Here is a 25,083-nt window from a genome sequence, read left to right as displayed (position 1 = left end):
ACAATGACCACGACACCTCTCTACTCAATGAGCTACATTGGTCAAAAGTCTCTGGCGTATCTACAACCTCCAACAGTGAAACCCGCATGATTAGAGAGAGACACAATTGTAGTACTGACGTACGGAACATAGTGTATTGTGGTTTGGTAAAAGCAAGCAAACCCCGAAAAGCAATGTCCTACGTTTGGGGTCAAACGCCGAAAGCTCTTGCCATGGTTGGTTGACGCGCCTGCGCATAAAGCCCAGCCACTACCGTATATTTGTAGGTAGGAAAGGGCTGTCGTTGACAGGGGCCTAGCGACTACATGCCAGCTTTTCCCGGTCGAGAACGCTAGTTGTCTATCTAAATGGGATGCAAACATGGGTGCGCATTTCCATGCGAAAATCCTTTTCGGTTCACGCCAGAACCGACGCGACATTGCGCGCTAAGTCACTCTGACTGGTAGCCGGTGAAGCTCTTCTATTTTTTGTCTCTGCCATGGGAATAATGTTCTGCCAACGTTCGCTGATCTTCTGTAAGGAGCCAGCAGCTGAACAGTACGAGATCTAATTGCGTCATTGTTTATATCCTCGTCATTCTAAATCACACGAGGTCGCAGCTTGACGGGGAATCAGAATCCCAATGAAGTAAAATTGCTGTTGATCACGACGTCATTGAGATTTTGTGAGATGACTGACGTATTCCACGTTCCAGTTGGCTACAGATTATCAGACTCAGCTAGATTCAGACCCATCTTTGACACACCAATGTCAACAAGCGGAACATAGCTTCAACTCGAGATAGGAATGTTCAAAGAGCACCTTCATTTTCAATTTGTGAGGAATATCATTCTGCGCCGTCCAGTCCTCGGTTTGCGAAGGCTGGACTCGTACACGTCCCCTACACCTTGCGCTATCGACATGTGGCATACGCTTGACTCGTCAAAGTCTTTACATACCTTCATCACCGAGAAGCAAGTGCAAAACAAGCTCAACTCTATTTGTCTCTTCCCATGATAGGGCGAGAAATTTGTCTGCGTGTGGATGGAAGGTGGAAGCGACGGTTTTCCGTCGAACTTGCCAGGGTTGGTTGACAATTGCACGTGGGCGCCAAGACGGAGAAACACTCATTGGATGGTGGGAACTTCTTCCGATTAGCTCCTGGGTAACTTCGGTATGGGTTTCCGTGAAGTATATTTCGCGGTTCTTGAAACGCCGCAGGAGACGTGATGCAAACCGTGACTTTTAAACTTCGCGCTGCGCTCCTGGTCCCCTCGAAAACTAACCCGGGCGGGATGCTTCACACCAGCATGCCCTTGTTGAACTGGAGCTAATTTGTCTCCTCCCCTCCCAAACACCGAATCCAAAGACCGGCCAGCAAGTTAATTAGCCCATCAGAGACACAAACTGGGCAGAAATCGCCTGATCTTGAGTGCAGTACGGGGCAAGGTTTTGCTTCCTCAGGAGTTCCGTGGGGTAGCTAAGCTTTGCGAGTAGCTCGCGTCTAGCCAATTCTACGAACCACAAGGCAAAGGCTTCTCAATTATCCTGTGAGACTGACTAGTTCACGCTCTCTCCGCGAACTTTGTCCATCGGTAGAGCGGAGGGGTCTCCATCCGCCCGCCGCAGCCAATATCCGGCACCCAATTCGCAGATCTTCAAAAGTAGACTGCCCCCTTATGTCATAGCTTGATCTTTGACACACTCTGTTTTTTTGTGCCAAGCACTCGTACACTTTGCGCCTAATCGTCATATCTTTCCATGGCGTACCCACGTGCGCAGAATGATGGATTGAACTTCCAGTGCTCCTGGGACTTGGGGACGTGAAGTGCCACCATTCGAGAAGCGACGAACGCCTCTTACGCGAAACTGATCCTTCCGCACGGAAACTTCCCATGAAATCCAGAACACAAGTAGTGGAGTGGCGGTGACTGGAGCCTACCAAAATGGCAGACAGCTTGGTGGGACCACTCATCGGTGCTACTGTAGCTATGATGTGTCTTACGACGCTGGTCATATCCGTACGCGTAGGCGTCAGGGCAAGTCTTAGGACATATGGACTCGATGATGGTAGGTGAAACCATACTCTGAGGTCTCGAAGTGCTCTCTGACAAAACGTCTTAGTCCTTATTGTTACAAGTTGGGTACGTCGGCTTGCAAGCGCGGCTCTCGATCAAGGGGAAGTAACGATTGATTAACATATTTTCAGGTGTTCACCATGGCCATGTGCATCCAGACTCTTGTGTGTACGTAGGGAGTGTTCTTTGCTCTTGGTGGAGCGGAAGCTAATTCTGGGACAGCGGCTCATGCAGGCTTTGGCCGCCATCATCAAGACGTCGATCCAGCAAATTACGAGCGATTCCTCAAGGTATGTTCAGACCATTAGAATTCAAGCAAGTGGATTCGTTCTGACTGCGGTGCAGTTAACGATATCGACATCTTCAACGTACAGCTACGGTCTTGCGCTGGCTAAAATGTCTTTTGCCGTGCTGTACATCCGAATGCTTCCCGAGAGACGACTAATCATCGTCAACAAGACGATCGTTGTATTCCTGTGCTGCCAAGCGATTGAAGAAAGCATGATTCCAATTTTCCAGTGTCATCCAATTGCGAAGGCCTGGATTCCGAGCATGGTAGGAACGTGCCTGGACCTGCCTGTGCTGTGGTGGATTGGGGTAAGTGTCCGCTTGCTTATCAGGATGATCGCTTTTTGTCCGGATGCTGATGAAATGTCCAGTTTGCTTTCAACCTTTGCACGGACTTAATCCTTTTCATTCAACCGATACCGTTCCTTTGGAGGCTTCAACTGCCCATCATCAAGAGACTTGGTCTTATTGCTATGCTATCACTTGGCTTGATGTGAGTCAATTATCCACGACTATCCGCCTTCTGCGTCGATGCTGACAAGTTTCGCAAGGGTCTGTGCGATTTCTGTTATCCGCATGCACTCTGTGACTGAAATGGGTCTCGATGATACCCACGATCTTGCCGTCCCGATTATATGGTCAGAGGCTGAAGTAAGCACCTTGATTATCTGCTCCTGCGTGCCATTTCTACGAAAGCTGGCCCAGAGGCTTCCTTGGTACCAACGAATGTTTGAGACAACCAACCACGACTCGCAGCTGCCACCGGTAGAAACCATAGGCCATGCTAGGAGACGCAGTCCGTTCGGGTCCAAAGAAAATGGAAGAGGGAAAGACATGTTCGGCGACGATTCAGGGTTGACGGGATCAACTCTCACATATCCCATGAGCGTTCTGAGCCGGCCAGCGAAAGCATCAGATCCGACCAGTGACAACATGGCAGAGATTCAGCGCATTACGTCGGCAAATATGGACAATTCTACCCCCTTGCCAGATTTCAACATTGACCTCGAAGCGAATGCCGAAGTCATACAAACGCCACTGAAACTACACAGTCCGATCAGTCCGATCAGTCCGATAAGCGACTCAAAAAGCGTCGAGGCACCATAGAATAGATACCTTTCACTAGACTTGAGCATAATCTCAACATCAATTCAATAATGTGCAATCAGGTTTCTGTATTCAATCCATGATTGGACGCCCCTAATACCTACGCACAGGGGACTGCTGTGTGGTTAGAGCCCATAACATATTCATACTGCCGGGGACCGGCCGTCTCGGGTGAAGGACTTTCGGAGTGGGGCCGATGAAATCGGCCGGTCATCACGGGCCCCATCGGCGCTTGTCCTGACCCCAAAAGTCAATGACGTAGGACACTTATTTGGCGACGTAAGTGCACAAAGCCAATCAATCCAGCCAAAATCATGAGCTCATGAACCTGTGTGGTATCCGGGAGCGTCGGTCGTCGGCCAATTGGGAACACCGAACGTGTCATCGAGATACTGGCGAACTGAATAAGACCACCACCATTACCCCTCAACTTTTCCCGACATTTCGCTACGTTCTTCCTCGACCACCCAGAAACATTACCATATTCACCTAGTATTATACAATAATCTCAATGATGGGTATCTCACTCTCAACCGCCAGGTGGCTCGCGCCCCTGTCGTTCATCGTCGACTTTGCCGCCCAGAACTATGGCATGCTTAGCACCCCCAACATGAAAGATGTCCATGACGCGAACCTTTCCTTCTTCTCCCCGCAACCTTTTTTCATCGCCGGATTCTTTTTCCCTCAGCAGCTGTTCCAGCTGGCGTGGCTCTGGCGCCTGTACAAGGCCGATCCGAAGGCGGAGCAGATGGACGCCGACGTATCCACAATGGTCGATTTTGCACCGTTCTATGCTATCGGGAACTTTTGCATCGCCAGTGAGATTCGCTCGTCTCCGATCATTTTGAGAGCAAGACTGATATAAAACAACAGCTTGGATGCTATTTTGGAACAATTCGGATCTGAAGACGGCCAACATCTTCGTCGTCATCAACAGTCTCGCTCAGCTTTACTTCATCTCCAGCCGCTTGCCAAAAATGAACACCAAATCTGTCAACTCCGTCCTCACTCACATCGTAGCCAAGACCTTTGCTGGAATCGGCGTGCTGGACCTTCTGCACAATGGCTCCGTAGCCTACTTTGTCGGACAACAGCCGTCTACTGCCGTGAAAGTGCTTACGGGTGTTGGTTTTGGCCTTCTCGCGACTGCCAGCGACTGGATATTCGGCGGGTGCCTTGCTTACGACTTGGTTGCCCTCAGTGTCGGTCAAAACGCATACGGAAATATAAGCTGGAGTAGACTCTTGGGTATTTATGCGGGGGGCACGGCGGCCATCGTTGGAGCCAAGAACCTGTTGAAGTAAGTTGATACCGTAACATTATCCGTCTTGTGCATTCCATTCGAGGGTCGACTTGCTGATGATCTCAGACCCCCGTACATTAGCCAAAACACTGAATACCGTCCTTTGCAATGAGGAGGAACGATTTTACAGGAGGCATGTTGCACTGCAAATCTGGATCAGCTTGTGTTCCTGGATGAAATTGAAGGGGACTGCAAAACCAGGCGGTGGAGTGTTGCAGGCATTACAAACAAAGTGATCGAGAACGTATACTTTCTAATTTAGCTCTTCATCATTTCCCAGATTGTGACCACCGCCCTCTACGTAAAAATGGTATCATGCTTCGCAACCTCTTTTCTATACCAGAACGCCTCTCGTACATCTATGCGTCAAGTTGCTTTTGTCGGCGCCCAGTTGCCAAGCCATTCCCTGGCCTTGTCAAGATCTCCCGAGGCTGCCTCACAGGCCGCTATACACCATTCGAAACGCCACACTCCTTCGCCAGCCAACATCTCTGCCAGTTTCCTGCGTCTCTGGGACCCTTCGTCGACGCAGAAATGCATTGGCTCTTGCAGGTTCGAAATGCTCTGCACCAGAGGCTTCACGAGCGGAAGAGCGGCTTGCGCGCTGGCTCCCTTGGCCTCCAGCCCTAAATTGACTCTTCCTGCACGACACCACTCATTCCCACACCACTTTTTACCACAGCCGGTCATCAACTGGCTGAGATACCTTCGCTCGATACGACGCTTGAGCGCCTTCCCCTCAGGGTCGTGCATGCTCACATACAGAGGCCCGAAACAGAGGGAGCAGAGGCCGAGATCATTGCCTGGGCCTTGTCCCATTGCGGTTCCTGCTCCGACTGTACCCGTTGTGCCCACCCCATGAAGAGTCCTGCCACAGTTTGCGTTCCTGCAGATGTCGGGCTTGGGACGAGAGACTTTGTCCAACTCATGATGCTTCATATGCGCCGCCATGTCGCGCATACGAACAATCTTCCCGCATAAGTGGCAGTCTGTTGTGCGGGCACCGTCTGCCAGCTCGTGAGCCGTAAGACCGGATAGAATAACCTCTGCAGACGGGTTAAAGGGGTCCCCCTCTTGGGGCACTTCGAGATGGCAGAATTGGCAGAGGATGAGTTTTCCGGGGCATACACTCGTGCGATGCAGTGCTAGCTCCACTAAGGACGGGGCCTTGTAGTTACATGCATAGCACTCCCGTTCAGTGTGTCGAATGTCTTCGTGCTTCGCCCGGCTGAATGGCGAGTCACCGAAGGCGTTGTCATTCTCGCAGTGCCAATGCGCCTCCCAATCAGGCGAGCCCTTCTTGAAAACGCGTTTGCATTTTGAACAGGTGATGTTGTTTCGCAAGCAGAAGTTCTGATGCAAAATGATCGTCCGCTTAGGAACCCATTGCTGGCAGTTGTTACATTGCTCCTCGTCCGGCGACCTGACATCACCGTTAGTCAAATCAATTGGCCCATCCCGAGATCCGTCTTCTGAAGCAGCCTTTGCCCTTAACGAGAAGCGAACCGGCGAGCCGGAGGCGCTCGATGATGGGTACGCGTGCACCGAGATGAGGAGTTCCTCTGCATTCTCGAGCTCAATGTTTGTGGGTTGAATTGTGATTGACTTTTCCCCGTCGATTGGAGGATCGAAGTTTCCAAAGACGTGCTCGGAGTCGCGCGGGAGAGCACGTTGCCGAGTTGACTTGGGACTGACGAACAAATCCACCGCATCCTCGTCGGGCAGATCCGCAAGCTCGATTGTGAGAGGCCGGCTCCGGTCCCAAGACGGAAGCTCGTAGTCGACATATTCGTCGGGCAGGACCTGTCCATCGACATTCTTCCACACGTCGATCTGGCCACCTTTGGAGCTGCCATTATCTGTCCCAGGTTGGGCTTTGGCCATGATCTGGCGCATCGTTTCCCGCGCCTGCTCTTCGTTCAGGGCTTCAATATCAACCTCCAAGTCTGTATCAACCACGCATATACCGTCGCCGTCAGGGAGAAATTTGTCGATTAGGAACTTGAATTGCTCGCCTTTGACTCCGCGGACGGACAGGATGGTGTCTTTGGTGAGAGTGGTGTAGCTTTCACGTAGTTGTCTCTCGAGTAGAGACTTCCAGTCATCGGGGTTATAGCCAGCTTCCAGAGGTCTGAGGCGAACGTAGGTGCCCTTGGGTAACTGTTTCGCGTGGACAGTGACACGAGGTTGAGCATCGTGGTCCATCTCGGCTGTCAAGTCGAGCGGTTTGCTTCCGGTACCATCACTTTTAAATTCAGAAGGGAGTATGCCCAGCGCGTCCATCAGATATGATCCAAGGGCGATCTCGCCTTCCTCCGCCGAGAACTCGCGGATACCGGCATAGACCACGTTTCCATTCTTTTGGTTTACCAGGCGGAACATTAATGGATTCGGCAATTGCTGAGAGGTATCTCGATAAGCGGCTTGGTGCTGGCGTGCGTAAGGATTAAAAGGATCGTACGAGGTGAAGGACGAGTTGGAGGGTGCCGGGGGTCTCGGAGAGGCTGCTAGCAGTTGCTCGAGGGCGGATTGTGGGAGTAGGATCTTGTCGCCGCGGAGATCCTTGGAAGCAGATTTGATGGGTGGGAGTACAGCGAAGGGCGCCGACCACTGCAGCTCGGGTAATGGTTCGTCCATGATGGCTCGTCGAGTCGTCGCTCGGTTTGTTATCTTTTCGGGGAGGACGAGGTATGGTCGGGATGGCGAAGTATGAGTCGGCTTGTTGTGTGTTTGGCGGGGTGGAGGGGCAGAAATCGACAAAGTGGACGCAGGGAAGAGTTGTTATTGCGGTTCGACATGACCGTGACAGGAGAGCTTTTGGCAAAGAGAATGCGCGACCTTATCGTCTTCTTGGGCGGTCCATCCGAGGCTGATTCAGGTGGTAAACAACATGGTGATGCGGCGAGATGATTCAGCACAATGATGGGTTTCTTTGGGATTCCACCACTGCAGAAATTGGGTGCCATTCGTTCGGTCCTGCCTTCTGGAAATTGCCGAGCGCAAAGGCAGGCGGCAGCAGGCACCAGCCACATTACGTCAAAGGCCAGCCGCGCCATTGTCTTTCCCGTCTGGGCCAGCTCGCGCCACACCTTATCTCCGTGGCTCACCGCCTGCGACATCTGGACACGACCCCACCCAGTCAGCATGGACCGTGCAGCATGGAGCACAGACGGGACTCCCTCCTCGGATCCGGGGTGAGATTGTGCCGGACGCCGACTTCCCAGCCGTAAGGTGGCTGCCCGGGAAGTGTGGAAATTTAGTCGACGCCACTTCCTCAAGCCACAGCAGACTGGTGCATCTATTGTCCAGAGCATTGTCCAATCAGACTCTGGCGATAACCACAATGTCTGTGACACTCACAGTTCACTGGGCATTGTGGTGCAATGACAGCACCGCAACACCAACCCCCCTTCCCCGAGGACTCCGCGGCGCACGTCCATTGCCCAGCAAAAATAAAACCAAACAGAACAGATGTCCCCTTGCTGGTGCCGACGATTGCTATCTTAAGCTGAATCATGATGCGCAGTTGCCAAGAAGCTTCACGTCCGAATCCAGCTACCTATCCTCCACTATCGACCAGAACAGAAACACTAGAAACATCAAAGCTACCGAAACAAATGTGGTCAAAAGCCCCGACTGCTGCCCCGACTCCGGACTGCAACTCCGTGACCCCCGGGTCAGGCCTGGCTAGCGGATCAACGCGCCGAAACACTCCCCAAAATAGGCATGGCGAACCCCCAACATCCACTGAGGTGCGGTGCTCAACTTACATAGTGCTGCGCTGTAGTGTACCATTGTACCTCAGTGTAGGTACAGACCCCCATGCCCTACACGTCCGTCTGGCGGCTGCTGCTACTGCTGCAACATGCCGCTGTGCCCGACAGCTCATCCCACTGGACAACGGCGCCGCCCAGGAAATCATCATCCTGCTGCTGTATCCGTAACAACACCAAGAGCAACGTGATCAAACCCGCCAGCAGATTGAGCAGTTCGTGTCGACAACCGAGCAAGGGGCATCCCACTTTGGCGTGCCGCTTACCCCGGTTTACTGGAGTAGGTTTGGTGTGTTGTGGTGGTGGTGGTGGTAGTCGTTGTCGTTGTCGTTGCTGCTCTGGGGTGCAAGAGAGATGGCGCCAGACATCGGCTGCCCTCAACTCCAGAGCGGAGCGGAAGCCTGAAGACCCCCATGCACTCCCCTCTTTAGTCCGAGTCAAACGAGTTGAGAGACTAATCAGCACTTGAACCCTACTCGACATGTTGATCTAGGTAGGTAGTTCCGGCAGAGCTACCCATCGCCCGTCACTGGCTGCATGACATGAATCTCAAAGTCAAGAGATTCCCCAGCCGCCGCTGCATGTAGGTATTTCGGTCGCCAATACCGAATAGCGAGCGGAGGAACCTTAACCACGGGGCGGAGGGAGGGCAGCGGACTGACTTGCCTGCAAACACGTCAGCCAGGGCAGGTTTAAGCGGTTGGAGCGGCTAATTTGGACATGTATCACTTGCAAGACACGCCCAGCTCGAACACCTTCAATGGAGCTTGGATCTCGTTTTTCCTCCTTCTTCTTCTTTACGCGGCATCTAATAAGCCCCAAGGATCCGATGGGACGAGAAGAGTGTAGGCGAAGGCCAGTAGCTCTGGCCTCCAGAGTCTATCCGTACCAAGTAGTTGAGATGGGTGCCCAGCCGAGCCAGGGAGACCTGTCATCCGCTCTCTCCAATGGTCTCTTTTAGCCGTACGAATCTCATCTTCTAATGGCAAGCGGCCTCTGGTTATCTCGGGCCATCATTCGCGGATATGCGTATCTGGGCTCACTTCCTACAGCCGCCAAAAAGACAGATGCTCATTTTTGATGGGATCTTTGGGTGCACCGCCGCGCCGCCTGACCTGATGCAGCAGCATCTGCTGCTGCTGCTGCCCAGTGCCGCCTCACCTCATCCCAACAACACACCTCACCACCTCTTCCCCCCTTTTCTCTCAATGGTCCATGTTTGCCCATCCCATCAGTCTCATCCACGCCCATCCTCGCCAACTTTAGACCACCCCTTGCCGTGTCCCCCCCATCTGTTGCCTCACCTTTCGGTCCGTTCCATACTCTTGTTCTGTTACCGTTGCCGCCACTCTCCTCTCCTACAGACAGCGACTCTTGGCAGCATAACTATGAGCATGCATGGCACGGAGACTCAGACAGGACACCTTCGACCTCGACGTGCCAGCGCAGCGGACCTCCTCTGTTGCTCTGCATCTGCCAAGACCGCACCAGACGGCGGGTTGAAGCTCTTCCGTTTCAACCGCACTATCCTTTCCCCCCTTCTGCTCCAATGGCCCTCAATGACCCCATCCACTGGACACGGCCGATCCTTCTTTCAGGGTCCGACCCAACCGGGCCAACCCCAGATACTACCACGCTACCACTTTCTGCCGACGACAACACCTGCCCTGGTGAGGAAGGCGACATGTCACTGCCCGTTTGTACCGGGGTACATGTGGAATCCTCCCCTGTTACTGATGCGCGCCTCTCCTACGTACTCACTCTCTTCCTCCCCCTCCCTTCCATAGAGCTATTTCAGCGTCTTTGCGAAACACAGCAAACGAGAGTACAGCAGAGTGGAGGGCATGCCGGGTAGAGTACATCAGTCAGGGTATCATCTGGCTGGGCAACTTGGACGTTCATCCACTTGGATCTTAGACCGGTCTAGCCTGCTGGGCTCTAGCCCGCCCGTGCTGCATCTCTCGGCGCATCTTACTGACGGTGCGGTCGACCCAAAGTTCAAGGTCCAAGGTCCCAGGTCCCTTGCTCGCCGTGTACATGGCCTTGCCTTGCTTGCGCGCTTCACGGAGTACCTCTTCACCGCAAAGCTACCACCCTCACCCTCACGGTCCAGAATAGTAATTTACCGTAGCAGATGGATGGACACTCCCACGTTTCTTGTCTTGCCTTGCTTGCCCCGGACACTAGCCCGCCGTCCGCATTTCCTGTGCCTGGCAAGGTTCGAATGGCGTAGATATTTAGACCGACACGTCTTCCCTCGAAGATATGTCTCTTGACATGGTCCTTCACGTCAACTAACACTAAGCAAAGCTCTCAACACGTTCAGCCCCATGTAAACAAGTCGCCGCCAACGTCACCGTCCAGAAGCCGAGACCGAGAGATTGCGCGCCAGCGATCCCACCCCGATCACCCTTCGAGACGACGGACATCTTCAGCTCTGAGGTTGCTGTCGCATTCTCTTTCTTTCCCTCCAACAAAACACCACAAGCAACACATCTCACCCTCCAGTCTGATCGCCGTAAGCCCTCGTGGTTTCCGGCCGTCGCATAACACCCAGAACCTCGGCTCCCCCAAATCACCCCATCGCGCGCGTTCGCCGTAACATGCTCCAGGACGTCGACGACGCCTACACGCTTTACGAGAACCCACCCACAAGTCTCATCAATCTCCTCTACAATCCTCTCATACTCGCCCACACAGCTCCCCATCTCTCTGCCCATGATCGTCTGAGCCTCGCATCCACGAGCCGAAGCTTCCGAGATCTCGTCACCCACACTCCGGGCGTATTCAGACATCTCGACCTCACCCAGGTCCGCACAGCGCAGTTTGACATTGATGGTATCGACCGCGGTGGCGAAGTATGGCGCAACGTTCAACTTGACGAGAATCTGACCGAAGATGAGTGCGTGGTTTTTTCTTCACCTTCGTTCTCTCGTCCTTTTCCCAATCCAGCCCCATCTTGAGCTTCCTCCGAAGCTCCGAACGGCTCTTCAACGGCGTCATTACCGGTCGCAAAGCGGCCTCAGTCTCCACTGCGGAGGATCGCATGACACTTGAATCGCAAAACTCCAATACTGACGCGACGATGCCCCAACAGCTTCTACTCTGGCCCGCTGAGAGGCATTTTCTCCAGCATCCGCCGCCGAAACATCCTTCAAGATGTGCAGACGCTAGTCCTTGACGGCCTGTCCGTCACCGCCGAGCTCTGCCACGAAATCATTCACGACCCAAGCTACAGTGTTCGCATTCTCTCCGTCCGCGGCGCAAAGAACCTCAACGAGCGCAGGCTTTGCGGCTCCCTTCAACATGCCTGCAGGCCCTCGCGACCAGAGGGTATGCCCCGACTGAAGGGCCTGTATATCTTTGGAGCGCCAGAAAGCAAGCTGCCCCCGATGACGGCATCAGGCGTCTCGTCTGCCGCTGCGGTCTCGGCCGCCGCGCAGATCAGCGCAGGGTGGAATGCCAAGTCGCAGCAGGCGTTGAGCTCCTCCCTTCGCAGCGAGGGCGACGAGTGGTACCAGAAAAAGGGCCGCATCGTCACTCGCCCGCTCGTTGAGGAGTGGGCCAACACCCTGGTCGACTGCCACGGTATCATCGCCTTCGACGCCTTACCGTGTTCCGGACCTCATCATTTCAACTCCCCGGCCTACGGCAAGGTAAGGGTTCCGGGCTCGGCGCGCCATTGGGCCGTCGCGACTGTTGCTCTGGGCGGTTGCGCCGGCTGCGGCGCCGCCCCCGAGGGAATGACTATTCACAAGGACACGCCGGCAAGCCATCGCCCGCTTCTGGCTCCGCCGCCCGTCTTGACGTCTTCAATCAAGGCGGCAACAACTCCGCAAACCGGGACCGGCTCGATCTCGACCAACTCGTTCGTTGCGCGATGCCTCGATTGCCTCCGCGAACGCTACTGCACCGGCTGCAACAAGTGGTGGTGCGAGGAATGCTATCAAACGCCTACCACCGCCATCGAGCTGGCCGAAACCGATGTGATCATTGTCGACGCCGAGGGAGGTGCCTGGGTCCAGCATGAGGAACAGCAGAGCCAGCCCAAGATTAAGGTACGAAACGGCACATGCTTCCCGAAATGCACCGCAAGCGAGGTCATCGATGCGCTACGCTAGGCCGGGCCGGACGGTTTCTACTACTCTTGTCCGGCGTAGTCTGCTCCAAAGTGTATGCCACAATGCTGTCTATGTTCTTACGCATCTTGCGCCTGTTTGCTCAATTCGCCACCGTTCACAAGATAGCTGGATATAAAGATGCTGACCGAGATCGATGTAGGCTCGTATCACTAAGAGTTGCTGGGAGTGTGGGAGCAATGTGAGTCGGGACCCTCGTCGGCGAGCCTAGACCTGAGGCTTCCGTCGATCATGGACTCAAGTTGACGGCAAGAAACAGTGTCACGATTGCATTGAACGCACCCAGAGGCTCTGTAGAGGCTGCTGTGGCGGCTACTGTCTGGTTCACAATGAGGGCTCGACCTCGACTTTCGTAAGTAAACCCCTCGGCACTCGTCTTTGTGTGGCCCTGCTGACCTTAGATATCCAGTGTGACTGTAGAACAACCCCCAACCCCGCAGAATTCTAAGAAAGAAACTGACGTGATTTCTCAGGGTGCTCAAGCAGAGGACGCTTCTTGCGACACCTGTAAAATGATCGATACAACCTGGGCGTGCTGAGCCCCTTGCCGTGTAAACGGCAACCCACTGAAGGGGAATGCATCACAACGGAACCCAATCCGAAAAGGCCTTTGGCTTCGGCCCTGATCTTTCCCCTTCTTTCCTGTGCCGAATATCTCCACTCTCATATGTCACTGAGACGTGACACCATTCTTCCTCTCATTTTCTGGCTCATCTCGAGGATGGGGCGCGTAGGCCCGACTTTTGGGGATGCTTTCGTATCTGGCTTGGTCCCCCTCCGGCGCTGGGAGGACGTGGGTTCCCATCAGCGAGCAGTGATGTCTTTCTCGTAAGATACCCTTCATTGATGTGAAGCGTTTTCAAGGCGTCAAATGCCAAAGCCTATGGATGTAATAGACTTTCTTAATTCTATTTCGGTCAAATGTGTCTAAATCTCTGACTAGTATCTCTCCCTTTCAGTCTTGTTTTTGTGTCTTGTTTTTTCTTTCCCTTGTTTTTTTGCCGCGTGACAGTCCGGAATTTGTCGGTATTTTTCTGGGCAAGAGACGGCACTCGGCCGCTTCCACCCACTCCCCCCTCGAAAGGATGGTAGGTGGCAGTCAAGGCAGACCTGGGTTCGTCACGAGATGTTAGGAGATGTCTCGGCCATTTAACTCCGACTGACAGGTGCTTACTGGGTGTGGACTCGAATGACTCTGGAGTCGTCGCCGCATGTCGGCGTAGCGATATGGATGAGGCTCATACCATCATCCTCTCCGCCATGTCTGTCATGACCAGCATCACGAGGTGATTTGACTCATATCGCTGCTGACGATTCCTATGATGGAGAGTCGGTGAGGATTGAAGATCATATATCGTATGAGCCTGACAGACCGGCGGCCTCGGAGACGCCGGAGAAGGTTCCTTGAGATATCCACGTTACGTGGCGGGTAGCCTCATCCGCACTGATAATCCAGAAAGGGAAACAGCTCGCCTCAGACACCATGCTCTCAACGTCACGAGCAGCAGACCACAAGGTATACGACGGCGCCTCAGCGTGGACAAATGCTCATCTCACCAGGGATGGGTAACCTGTCAACGATACTAAACACAGCGATCAGAAGGTGGAGTCTTTCGTATTCAACATCTTGCACTCCCCCACAAACAGATTACAGCCGAATACCGAGTTGAGTTTGCCATGCGAAAAATCCGTTGGTTACACCATCTTACTCCAAGGGCACTTGAGTCTCCGCCTCTAACTCACCTTCTACCGAAAACCGGTTGAGCTTCTCAGGTTGCCTTCAGATGCATTCGCAGAATAGTCCCATCAGCTGGTTCAAAACCTTTTCTTGACGGTGTCATCGAATCATTTGCTCAAGGGGGCTTATCCGCAGTACTGCGCAGCAGAAAAGGCACTGGAACAGCTTGAAAATAGGGCATACACGGCTGTATCATCTCCAGTCAGCTCGGCCGCGCCCCAGCTACATATCGGGATGTGACATGGCAAACCACTTTACCATGGTCCCTGTGTGCTCCTCGCCGTGCACAGGCGGGGTGGCAAGTTGCACACTCGCCTGGTACTGAGCACCGAGAGTCTCAGGGTCCCAGGCTTCCAGAGTCCTCTCTACTTCCAGGGTTCCGTGTACGACAGACCTTCATGAGCGATCGAGACGATCGAGATCTCTGAGGAGAGCACAGAGGATCGGTCATCCTCATTCGTCAGCAATGGATGGATTCCTTGATCTTCACAGATACAGGGGGATGGGAACGTAGCACCTTGTTGCCCGAATGGAAAGCGTTCCGGTGTTTTGATTTGACGTCATTGGCTCTGCTTGAGTCTCTTCGGTCCCCGCGCTGCACCCCCCTCGCGCAGCTTCCATTGCTGTAGAGCGCCTCACGAGGCCAGTTGGGGCTCTAGTAACAACACAAAGCCGTCTAGGACATAGTCAGGGATCGGCTGATAAAAGGTCGCCTCGTCCTAGTCCGCCAGAGGACGAACGGTCTAGACGGGATATTCACGATTGAGTTGGTCGCCTTTCTGGTCGCCTTAACCTTGTTCACTTCGTCCAACATGATCGCCGCTTCAATGTCGCCAAAAACAGTCTTTTTTATCATTTTTGGGCTACTCGTAGCGAGTGCCATCGCCACCGACGAGGTTCTGTACCCGGATGTTGTCAAATCTCTGAAGTCCAGCCCGACAGAGCTCGACAAGCTCAATATACTGCCAGACGACAAGGATTGGACCTTCAACTACTTTTCGCATGCATTCCACACCAATAGCCCCGGCGGTGTGGTCAACGCCAATGCGGCCACTTTCCCAGCAACTGTTGGCAACGGCATGACCATGGCTTGGATCAGCCTCGGCCCTTGCGCCATGCTGCCACCTCACTACCATGCCAGGGCCTCCAACTACGTCGTGTCGGTTGAAGGGACTACCGAGACATACATGACTCTGGAAAACGGCGCACGCGTCGTTAAGACGCTGCTGGAGCCTGGAATGATGACTCTTTTCCCGCAGGGGAGTCTACATACTATGTCCAATACTGGTAAGTTTCCGCTACTGAGGCAATGCGAGAACAGAGACTAACCATGTGTTCTTTAGGCTGTGGAAATGCTACCCTCATCTCAGCTCTCAGTTCGGAGGATGCCGGGACACATAACGTCGCGAATGGCTTGTTCGATCTCCCTCAAAGTGTGGTTGCCGCCGCATTCGGAGGGAATCCTCTGTCCGCCAAGTTCGTCCAGCTCAGACGTGACATTCCGGCTGTCGGTACCGGCGCCTCTATTGGGTCTGCCGAATGCCTGAAACGATGCGAGGCTCAAGGCTCCAAGTAGGTAGTCTACAGTATGACCTCAACCCTTGTTACCATTGAATGCTTGGGCTGACGATCGCGCTAGGCCATCCATCCAACCCTCCATCAAGTTCTTTCCTCGACCGCATGACATCGGAGGGTTTACACAGCACCAGAAGTCTCTTTGGGAGGTATTGTTCGGGTGGTGGCGCATTTGATATTCCCAAGACTGTTCTCTTTGTACACGCATAGCAGTTGGTTGTTTTTGATTCATAGACTTATGCATCGGGGGTAATCAGCAGCTGGTTTACGCCAGAGTGGAATGTTCCTGGGGCGGTTTTTTGAGAGGCATGTCCTTTTCGACAGTAGGGTTACCGTAATGTATCGTAGAGCACAAGGATTTATTCGGCTGTGCTTCCTGAACCGAACTTTCGAGCGATCCAGGCCCCGCCGTACTCTTCGTACTCCTGTTTTGTGGCAGAGTACTTCAAAATGTCGGGGTGCTTCGCCAGGTTGGCACCGCCGTACCAAGTGCTCGTGATGGGGTCGACAGGATGTGCGACACGGACAATGCAGGCGTCCGGAACCCTCTTAACCAACTCCTTCTCGAGTCGCTGGATGAAACCCGGGAATAAGGCATTGCCGCCGACAACCACAATGTTGGCCAGCAGACCTGGCCATAGGCCGATGGGCAGCTCGGAGAGCGATTGCATGACGACATCGGCAACACCGGGCTGGCGGAGGCCAATGTCAGAAGGTTGGAAGAGGAGCTCAGGTACGGAAAAGCGTTCGTTGCGCAAGGTAAGAACATCCTCGTTGTTGTCCGCTGCCGCCTTTCTCTTCGCCTTGGTATGATTTGCCGGGTCAAAGTCTCGGACGATGCCCTTGGTACGGGTGTGAAAGTCAGGTAGAACGTAGTCCTTGGCGATGCCCGCCCCGGTCATGTATGGCTCTCTTATCTCGCCTCGGGTTCCCTTCCATGTCTTCTCAAGGTCACCATTGAAGTCTAGCGAAACGTAGCTGGCTTGTTCTTTGATCTCGTTGACGATGTAGGTGTCGTTTCGCATGTCGTAGTATCGGAGGGAGAGAAGGCGGGTGAGGTAGTTCGTCAAGAGCTTCCCCCCTACGTCGAGTCTGCGAACGGCCGACTGGAGGGGCCGACCGTTGAGGAGAGGAGTGACGATGGTGTTGGAGTAGCCCGAATCGATGAGGAGGACGACTTCGGCCGGAACCTGCGGGACAGTGTTCGGGTCTCGAGGGGTTTGTAGAATGCCTTGGATATCGTGGTACGCATTGAACGAGGCACCTGAAGCATGGCAGTTAGCTCATGGCCGACCGACGCCTTTGGGCGAGACATGGAACAGTGGAGGGACTTACCTGTGCCTCTATAGAAGCTAGCGAACTGGTACTCCTCGAAGACAACCTGGTCGCAGTTTGACTGCAAAATAGGCAGTGAGTTGGGCTGTTCTGTGAGCAGCAGCCTCGTCTCGGTCGGGTCGCACTTTTGCGGCGCCTTGTCATCGAAGAATTCGTGGTCCCAGATTTCCTTCTGGGCTTCCCAATTGACGATGAAGCCCTTCTCGACGGGTCTGCGAAACTGAATTTCTCCGAAGTCTCGGCATTTCTCGAGATCTGACGCGACGTAGACCTTTCTTGCTCGATCGCGGGCGATGCAGTTGGGGATGATTCGCGGGTCTTCGGTGAGCTCGTCGGAAACGAAGCCAGCCTTGATGGTGGACGCGCCGTTGTCGAGGACGAGCGTTCTTGATGGAGGCGCGGGGCCCGAGGATTTGCTTTTGCGACCACCCGCCATCTTGACGATGTGCGTAGTCGTGAGCGCTGAAGCTGGCGATCGGTCCACGCGCCGCGTTGACAGCAACCTGGGGTTGGCCTTGGGCTTGCCGTGGGGAGAGCTGTTCGGTGTTGGAACGGCGAAAAGTTCATCGTCGACTCCAATTGGTCTACTCACCGACAGGGATGCTGTGTGGGACTCCGGAAGTATCTCCGGACTTTCGGTGTGTCGGTGTGTCGGTGAGTCTGTCACAGCTGGTCCTAGCTGCCGGGACAATCAATCCTGACAGATGCCCGTGCCCAAGCCGCCCACCTTAGGTAGGTATCACATAAAACTGAACCCAATACACCGTAGTGCCATGGTATTCGTAGAACGCATAATTACTGCGTATAATTCGACGATATTGTGCACTTCGTTCTTCCTACGGCAAGTGGGCATTATGTAGGGATCTGGCACCCTGGTAAACTTTCTTTATGCTCGCGCCGCGGATTGGGCTCTAGCAGATAGTCTTTTGTAACGGAATGCAACCCTTTTTTACGGAAGCCAAGCCTTTTTCTCTAAAAGCGAGAGCGAGAACCACATTAAAAACGTCGGACGGAACTTTTCCTGTCCGATGGCAGGCGATACGTCCGTCTGTGTCTTTCATGTTAGTCGGCAGGTTCCGAACATCCACCATCTACCCATCTTTCCACTTCTCAACAAACCACTGCCGAACATTTGACCGTCGAGAGCGCCGGAACACATGTTCAATCGCAGGGCTTTTTTGAATGTCCTTCCGAAGTCCTACTACGATGCAATCCCAGCATAGACCGCAAGTCCCGGAAGCCGACTCTTTCACAGCGGCCGTGAGGCTTCCATCTCTCTCGTGCTCGTCATGCCGACGTCGCAAGGTTTGATATTAGCCATTCTCTCTTTTGGTACGCTCGATGTGCCAACTGAATGATTAGGTAAAGTGCGACCACCGGAAACCAATATGCTCCACCTGCGAACGATACGGCCAGGACTGCGCCTGGCCTCAAAGAAAGAAGAACAATCCTCGGAAAGAAAAGACGTTAGTCACCAGCCTGCCTGCTTGCCTGCCTTACTTTCCGCGTATCCTAAAACCACAACCAACCGACTAACCTTGATCGCCCCTATCCAGAGAGAGTCTCTATGAAAATGTCACCGCAAGACTAGCTCAGATAGAGCGCTTGGTCAAAGACCTGCAGGAACCACAATCGGTTCAGGAGGCCCAGCCTCGGGCCATGAGCGAGGCCTCGTCAAATGGCGCCACTACTGACCATTCCACATGGATGAAGACGTCGCCGGCACAGAACCCACCACAGCCCGATCCGAGTCTGACATCCCCGTCAAGCACAACTTCATCTGGGCCGAAGCTGTTCCACGCTGACGCTATGCCCGAAGCTGCCATCGGCGCCGGTGGTACGTATCAACTTCATAAATGTCAGCTCAGCTGCATGGGAACTAGGAGTTGACCAAGCCAACAGGTTCTTGTTTGCTTTTCTCGGCCGAGGGCATGGAGAAGATTGACACGTTGGTTGGGGACAAGCGTTTCTCTGGCGTTGCCCGCGGACTTCTAGACCAAATCAATAGCATCCCGCCACAAAGAACCCTCAACTATGTTTCCACAGCCACTGACTCCTTCCCATCGGACTTTGTTGTGGCGGAATGCATGAAAGGTATGCTGCCTTATTCAAAACCAACCAAGTCATCAATTCGACTGATCTGTCCGCGTCCTAGACTTCTTCCTCACTCTCAACCGACACATCAAATTCTTTGATGAGTCGTCAGTCCGCGCCGCGGTTCAGTCGTATCTACATGGACAATCGTCAAGCAGCATCGGTTGGAAGATAGCCCTATACACCATCCTCCTGCACCCTCATCGAAAACGAGATTTGCTCCACGGCACACGAGAACATGAGAAATATTTGCATAATGCCATGGCCCTCATACCTACCGCCATGCTGCATTCACCCTGCCCCATGACCATAGGGGCTCTCCTTGCGCTGGTGAGTCTGTTATCCCGCGGTATTGAGTTGCAGTATTGACGATGCAGGTGTCCCATTTCATTTTTACCGCCGAAAACCACATTGCTGTTTCTGTTCTGGCTCTAGCAACGCAGTCTCTCCTTCTAGGAGGTTACTACCATAGCAACCATCCCGGCCTAAGCGACTCGGAAATCCAACATCGTCGGCGTCTTTTCTGGCAAGCCTACATCTTTGACCATGACTTGATGCTACGGATTGGGAAGCCGCCTCTAATCACTGATAACTTCCTCGTTGACTTGCCCGAAGAGTATCCCTTGGACTGCTATGGCTTCTTTTACTATCCGGGCGACGTCGTTCTCAACTACTTTCGGCAGGAAGTCAAGCTAGCACAAATCCAGGGCCGAATTTACTCAAGACTGTATCTGAACAGCCCGACGTCAGCGACTGCCCTAGAATCTGAAATTGGCCTCCTGGATAGAGAGCTCCAGGGATGGCGGGATAGTATCCCCGAAATGATTCGCCCGAAGCAGTCAGGTGCCTCTCTGGATGATGACAATCATGCTAGGTTGATGGCATTGAGTGTCTTGCACTTCGTGTACTTCCAGTTGGTGGTAGCAGTTCATTCGGCGGCGCTTAGAATGCCATTGTCTGCGCAGGACATGGACTTTCTGCGCCCCAGCGTTGCTATCTGCGTCAATGCTGCTCGTGGGGCTGTATCACTCTTGAACTACCACCACATCGACCATCCCTTCACAATGTTAGTAGCACCTCAATGGATAGACTGCCCGGCCATACTGACTCAGGCCAGATACCTTCTTTATCAGGTAGCTTGGAGTGTCGACATTCTCTTCATCAATATCATCGAGAACAAGACGTCTGCCACAGCGGCACAGGATATCGAGCTGATCAAACTCGTCCTCTCGTTCTACGAAAGGTATGACGTGAACCACCAGAAGATTGCCTCCTACCACATCATCAAGGCATTGTACGAAGTAGCAGTATCTGTTGTCGTGGATCCACCAAACGCGGTGCAGGAACCCCTCGGCACAGCTCTCAATGGTCTGAGCTTGACCATAGACAAGGGTAATGGAAATGAAGAGTTTGTGCCTGTTCTCCCGGTCCCTGAAGCAATTGACCAGGACAACTGGGAGGGCATATCGCACGGTAGCCATAACTGGCTCTCGGCTGGATTCTTGCAAATAGTCGATTGGAGTTTGCCACCAGATAGCATGATTGATGGCAATCTGTGAGGCAATCGTTTACGTACATGTATTATCGTAGCTTTATGTACAAATACCAATGTAGTATAATTCTTTCGACCACCCATAGTCCATCACATACTTGCGCATTCTAATATGCTCCTTCCCATCTACGATATCTAGTCCGCCACCTTGCATGGGGCTACGAGCCAGACACCTACAAAGATTTCACCTCAGGCTCCATAGGCAGCTTTGACCGACGGCCTGGCATTGAGGCGTCCATGCCATGCCAAGAAATGAGGAAAGCGAGTCTTAATCTCATGCTTCTCCCAGAGCTCGTCTTTGAAAAACGGTGCTCCAAGAGCCACCCGATTCCACGGGATGAAGGATAGATCGGCGTAGGTGCTAGACTGGTGAGCACCTTGTAGCAATGTCGGGGCCAATGTACCTACCATTTGCCACCAACGAGATACTCCCTGTCCTTGAGAATTCCGTCCAAGACGCCGAATACTCTCAAGACTTGCTCGATGTACCTGTGCTTGGCGGTTGGGATGTCTTCGGTCTGTCGGTAAAACCACACCGCCTGTCCGTAATAGGGGCCTTGTCCCGACATTTGGAAGTGCAGATACTGTTGCAGCAGCCATCTGCTATTATTGTCTTTGAGGGTCAAACTCCCCAGCGCATCGTACTTCTCGACCAGGTACTCGACAATCGCGCCAGACTCCCATAGTGTGAAGTTGTCATTGTTGGGATCTGTGATGACTGGGGTACGACCGTTGGGGTTTAGCTTGAGAAATGCTTCGCTCTTAACGTCCTCGACCTCGATTTTTTCATATGGAATGCCAAGCTCTTCCAGGGTGATCAAGACCTTGAAGGGGTTCGGGCCACCTCCTACAACCTGTTAGCCCACAGTCTTCCATCTACGCGTGTGTCTAAGGCGTACCTAGGACATATACAGTGACGGGCTTAATCAGAGACATAGCTGCGCTGCGTATGGTGCCGTGGTCCAAAGTGGCCTGGAGAATGATGATCCTTGGTATCGAGACAAGTGTTGTTGGTAGTGCTGTTGAAGATGGGAGTCTCATAGCCATGCACTTTAAATATCACACTTTGCGCCTTGACCTATGCCTTGAGCTCCGCAGCGAGCTCCATCGTCATGAGGTGTTCGGATGAAAGTGGCCAAGAAGTCCGTGTCCGTCCTGTTAGAAGGTGAGCTGCAACCATTGGTAGATTCCGGCTTAGAAATGCACTCTTGGTTTGAAATCGATTCTCAAATCCTTCTGTGATCCGCTCTCCGGCCACCTCCGACTCGAATATTGACCGCATCTTGACAACTACGGCCAGAAGACGATCCCGCTTAGTCAACCGGAAGACAACCAGCGGACCGGCCTAGATACGGCAGCAAACGCCCCACTAAGGAGCTTCAGGAGTAATCTTGTTGCGATGCTAAGAAGTGATACCTTGCAAGTGCAATTGACTTCGCGAAGTTCCTACTTTGGCCTCGCTGCGATGCTTGGTCTTGCGTCAAGGAGCTTTGGAAGGCACAGCGGCGAGTCGCGCATTTCGACCATCCGAAACGTCCGAAAAGTGCGCCCGAAGTGGATATCGAGATGCTCTGGTGATGACTCTGCTGGTTTACCGGAGATGGACGAAGCATTCTAGCATGGTAGGAAGTAAAGATCAAGTGTTAAGCATCTGCGATACATGATATGTCGGAAAATTAGCTATAAGATAGATTCAGGATCCCCGACTTCGATATGCTGAAGTTTCGACTCAGACTCATTGTCTACAGTTTAATCCATTCATCCTTCCCAAGATTTTGTAACTTTCTTCCGAAACTTTTACTTCAAGCTTCCCATCATGGTCCTCTTCAACCGAGCTGTCTGTGTTGCTGCTAGATGTGCTCTGACTGCACCGAATGCCAGCGACCCGATCCCGACACCTAAGATAACCTTCCCCACCAACGCAACCTGCGGTGAGGTGAACGTGTTCTACACGTGAGTTGAACGAGAGAAGAGTTCCCTCGACTTTCTAACGTGTCTATAGCGGACTTACGGCGTACCATCCACTTGTCCTCTCTAGAGGTTTTGATCCGGTTCAAACTGACATTGCTTTGCGCAACGATACTGCAAACCTCGTCAAGGCTGGATTCAATGTCTATGGTGCGTTATACGGGAAGAATACATGTTACTGGAACTAAAATATGGAGCACAGTTCTCTTCCAAGGACCCGATCAACCGGCTTCCAACATTGCAGACCGCATGAAGGGCAGACGTTGGGGAGTCACCGGCGTGGGATGGGGTATTAGGAACTCAACCATGCTGGAGCTTGTCAACCGCTTTGAAGGTATCATGCTGCCGCTTCCCCTAAACGTTTTGGAGTCGAGTGACTGATCCTTGACACAGAGAACATCAACCAATACCGCGAGGCCGAGCCACTCGCTCCTTTGGTTTTCAATTGGAGCCCGACCTCTCTTGCTGAATCGGTCACCAGGCACGTACCTCTGAGAGACGACTGCACCGGAAAGCCTGGAACGTTATATGTAAGCATGATCTAGAACCGAACGTATCATGTTGTTGACTAAGCTTTCGATAGGCATATGAGGAAAACTGCCCCCCTGAGCTGTGTGAGAAGACCACTGTGGTTACCTCTGGTAGCCTCGAGGAACTTCTTCAAGGGATCCCCCAGTGACTTCTCGGTGGAAACCCCTGAAAATTCACCGCATGCAACTTGTTCAAAATCCTACCTCTGCGCATTTTCAGATCGAGAGCATGGCGAAGTATTTCATAGCAGAGCGAATTTCATTTCTTTGGAGGACATTGACCCAGTTTAGTTAGCTGCACTCATAGATCTGCAGGTCGCGTTTGGGGGCGATCTTCGTGCCTTCCTGTAGGTTACAAATAGACTTATTCAAGTGCCATACTTCGCGTTGCTCCTGATGCTATTGCCTGTTGTAACTATTCCCTCGTTCGTCTCTGTCAGAAAGTTTGCTGCATCCCTGATGCCAAGACGGTACTTTCGGACATTTCGTCGCACCGTATCCAGATCTTGGTGTCGCGACATCCCGGAAAGCATGAAAGCTCGGGGCAATTATAACCAATAGCATCTATCAACGCGGCCACTCTCACTATTTCAATCCAAATCATGGATCACATTCAGAATACCTGGACTTTCAATCACCGAAACTCTTCCAACCATTCGCCCGCTCAATTCAAGAGTCGCTTGAAGCAGGAGATCAAGGGTTGTTGTGCTCAGGCCCCTTGCCATCTTCCAAAGGTAAAAGAATGTTTCTCCTAGATGGTCCTGCGACAACATTAACGACAAAAGTTCCGAAGCGAATGTCATCCTGCGCCCTGTGATTGTTAATGAAAACATGGCTAGTGAAAAGCTGGCGGTGACACGTGGCAACCCAGCTACCAAAGAAGTTTGCAACATTGAATCAGTTGGCAGCAGGAGCCAATGTGCGCATTCAGAATGCCGGAGAGATGCTTGTTGCCCCGAGGCTCGTGGGTGATGGCGCTTGTATACCGTCCATCACCTTCACTCAAGTGTTGCCATTAGGACGGTTGACGACGTTCCCGAACCAGCTGATCACCCTCCAAGGCCCATTCCTCACCCAATATGCTTCGCTGGAAGCTGTCTTGGAGAACAGCATCCATAGTAACCCTCTCATCCTCAGTAATCCCGGTGAACTGAGGTCACTCTTCGTTGCTATCGCGTCACTCCGAGTCATCATCCACACTAGTACCCTCAGACGAGTCGTTCATCTACGATCAATAAGATATAGGCGATGAATAAAGGCCAGTCCTCTGCGACTTATGGCGTTCATGGTTCGAACCTGTGTACAGTGGCGCATCCGACCTACCAGGCAACAGTCTGAGGTCACAAGACTGCATTCCTAAACCCTTGGTGATTGAATATACTGCGCATCGGACCGCATTGACCGACTGGTATTCGTCAAAGATGCCGAAATGCATTATGTACTCGGAGCAGAGTCCCCATTCCTCCGACCTGGCGCAATGGGGAAAATCGGCGCTTGTGGTTCCGGGACATGCCCCGGCTATTGTGAGTGCCGGCTGTTGTTGTCTTGGCAGTAAAGATTACCATGGAACCATTGATTGGTATTGATTGCAACTTCTAAAGACGAGACATCTGGAAATGAAATC

At 52.9% G+C, this 25,083-nt stretch overlaps 9 protein-coding genes across 9 annotated transcripts; 6 read left to right on the top strand and 3 right to left on the bottom strand.

Moving 5' to 3' along the window:
• Nucleotides 1–1,925: 1,925 nt before the first annotated feature.
• On the top strand, nucleotides 1,926–3,452 carry CGGC5_v015497 (Satratoxin biosynthesis SC1 cluster protein 4; the record flags this gene model as incomplete). Its single annotated transcript, XM_032024040.1, has 7 exons — nucleotides 1,926–2,049; nucleotides 2,104–2,123; nucleotides 2,189–2,225; nucleotides 2,280–2,347; nucleotides 2,403–2,654; nucleotides 2,717–2,838; nucleotides 2,897–3,452. 7 exons carry the CDS (start codon nucleotides 1,926–1,928, stop codon nucleotides 3,450–3,452), a joined length of 1,179 nt encoding a protein of 392 aa, XP_031879188.1.
• Nucleotides 3,453–3,963: 511 nt separating this feature from the next.
• CGGC5_v015496 (uncharacterized protein) lies at nucleotides 3,964–4,867 on the top strand (the record flags this gene model as incomplete). Its single annotated transcript, XM_032024041.2, has 3 exons — nucleotides 3,964–4,270; nucleotides 4,326–4,752; nucleotides 4,822–4,867. 3 exons carry the CDS (start codon nucleotides 3,964–3,966, stop codon nucleotides 4,865–4,867), a joined length of 780 nt encoding a protein of 259 aa, XP_031879187.2.
• A 254-nt stretch (nucleotides 4,868–5,121) lies between these two features.
• On the bottom strand, nucleotides 5,122–7,392 carry UFD1 (Ubiquitin fusion degradation protein 1; the record flags this gene model as incomplete). Its single annotated transcript, XM_032024042.1, has 1 exon — nucleotides 5,122–7,392. One exon carries the CDS (start codon nucleotides 7,390–7,392, stop codon nucleotides 5,122–5,124), a length of 2,271 nt encoding a protein of 756 aa, XP_031879186.1.
• Nucleotides 7,393–11,131: 3,739 nt separating this feature from the next.
• Nucleotides 11,132–13,178, top strand: CGGC5_v015494 (uncharacterized protein; the record flags this gene model as incomplete). Its single annotated transcript, XM_032024043.2, has 6 exons — nucleotides 11,132–11,430; nucleotides 11,626–12,586; nucleotides 12,810–12,848; nucleotides 12,927–13,019; nucleotides 13,077–13,083; nucleotides 13,141–13,178. The coding sequence occupies 6 exons, from the start codon at nucleotides 11,132–11,134 to the stop codon at nucleotides 13,176–13,178; spliced, it is 1,437 nt and encodes a 478-aa protein (XP_031879185.2).
• Nucleotides 13,179–15,217: 2,039 nt separating this feature from the next.
• SR1A-0 (Spherulin-1A) lies at nucleotides 15,218–16,156 on the top strand (the record flags this gene model as incomplete). Its single annotated transcript, XM_032024045.1, has 3 exons — nucleotides 15,218–15,692; nucleotides 15,749–15,977; nucleotides 16,045–16,156. 3 exons carry the CDS (start codon nucleotides 15,218–15,220, stop codon nucleotides 16,154–16,156), a joined length of 816 nt encoding a protein of 271 aa, XP_031879243.1.
• Nucleotides 16,157–16,339: 183 nt separating this feature from the next.
• On the bottom strand, nucleotides 16,340–17,751 carry arp-6 (Actin-related protein 6; the record flags this gene model as incomplete). Its single annotated transcript, XM_032024047.1, has 2 exons — nucleotides 16,340–17,244; nucleotides 17,316–17,751. 2 exons carry the CDS (start codon nucleotides 17,749–17,751, stop codon nucleotides 16,340–16,342), a joined length of 1,341 nt encoding a protein of 446 aa, XP_031879245.1.
• A 770-nt stretch (nucleotides 17,752–18,521) lies between these two features.
• On the top strand, nucleotides 18,522–20,968 carry fsdR-4 (Fusaridione A cluster transcription factor fsdR; the record flags this gene model as incomplete). Its single annotated transcript, XM_032024048.1, has 7 exons — nucleotides 18,522–18,620; nucleotides 18,678–18,781; nucleotides 18,872–19,152; nucleotides 19,218–19,409; nucleotides 19,471–19,739; nucleotides 19,787–20,475; nucleotides 20,527–20,968. 7 exons carry the CDS (start codon nucleotides 18,522–18,524, stop codon nucleotides 20,966–20,968), a joined length of 2,076 nt encoding a protein of 691 aa, XP_031879246.1.
• Nucleotides 20,969–21,150: 182 nt separating this feature from the next.
• Nucleotides 21,151–21,897, bottom strand: gedE-1 (Glutathione S-transferase-like protein gedE; the record flags this gene model as incomplete). The annotated part of the gene is made up of 3 exons (XM_032024049.1): nucleotides 21,151–21,322; nucleotides 21,370–21,808; nucleotides 21,861–21,897. The coding sequence occupies 3 exons, from the start codon at nucleotides 21,895–21,897 to the stop codon at nucleotides 21,151–21,153; spliced, it is 648 nt and encodes a 215-aa protein (XP_031879247.1).
• An 880-nt stretch (nucleotides 21,898–22,777) lies between these two features.
• On the top strand, nucleotides 22,778–23,608 carry CGGC5_v015489 (uncharacterized protein; the record flags this gene model as incomplete). The annotated part of the gene is made up of 5 exons (XM_032024050.1): nucleotides 22,778–22,914; nucleotides 22,964–23,079; nucleotides 23,132–23,263; nucleotides 23,323–23,459; nucleotides 23,513–23,608. 5 exons carry the CDS (start codon nucleotides 22,778–22,780, stop codon nucleotides 23,606–23,608), a joined length of 618 nt encoding a protein of 205 aa, XP_031879248.1.
• Nucleotides 23,609–25,083: the final 1,475 nt, after the last annotated feature.

This window comes from Colletotrichum fructicola, assembly GCF_000319635.2.
Source record: "Colletotrichum fructicola Nara gc5 chromosome Unknown KSG_Nara_v1_contig09, whole genome shotgun sequence".
NCBI classification, from domain to species: domain Eukaryota; kingdom Fungi; phylum Ascomycota; class Sordariomycetes; order Glomerellales; family Glomerellaceae; genus Colletotrichum; species Colletotrichum fructicola.
The sequence above is the reverse complement of the archived record's forward strand: the minus strand, read 5'-3'. Positions and strand labels throughout refer to the sequence as shown.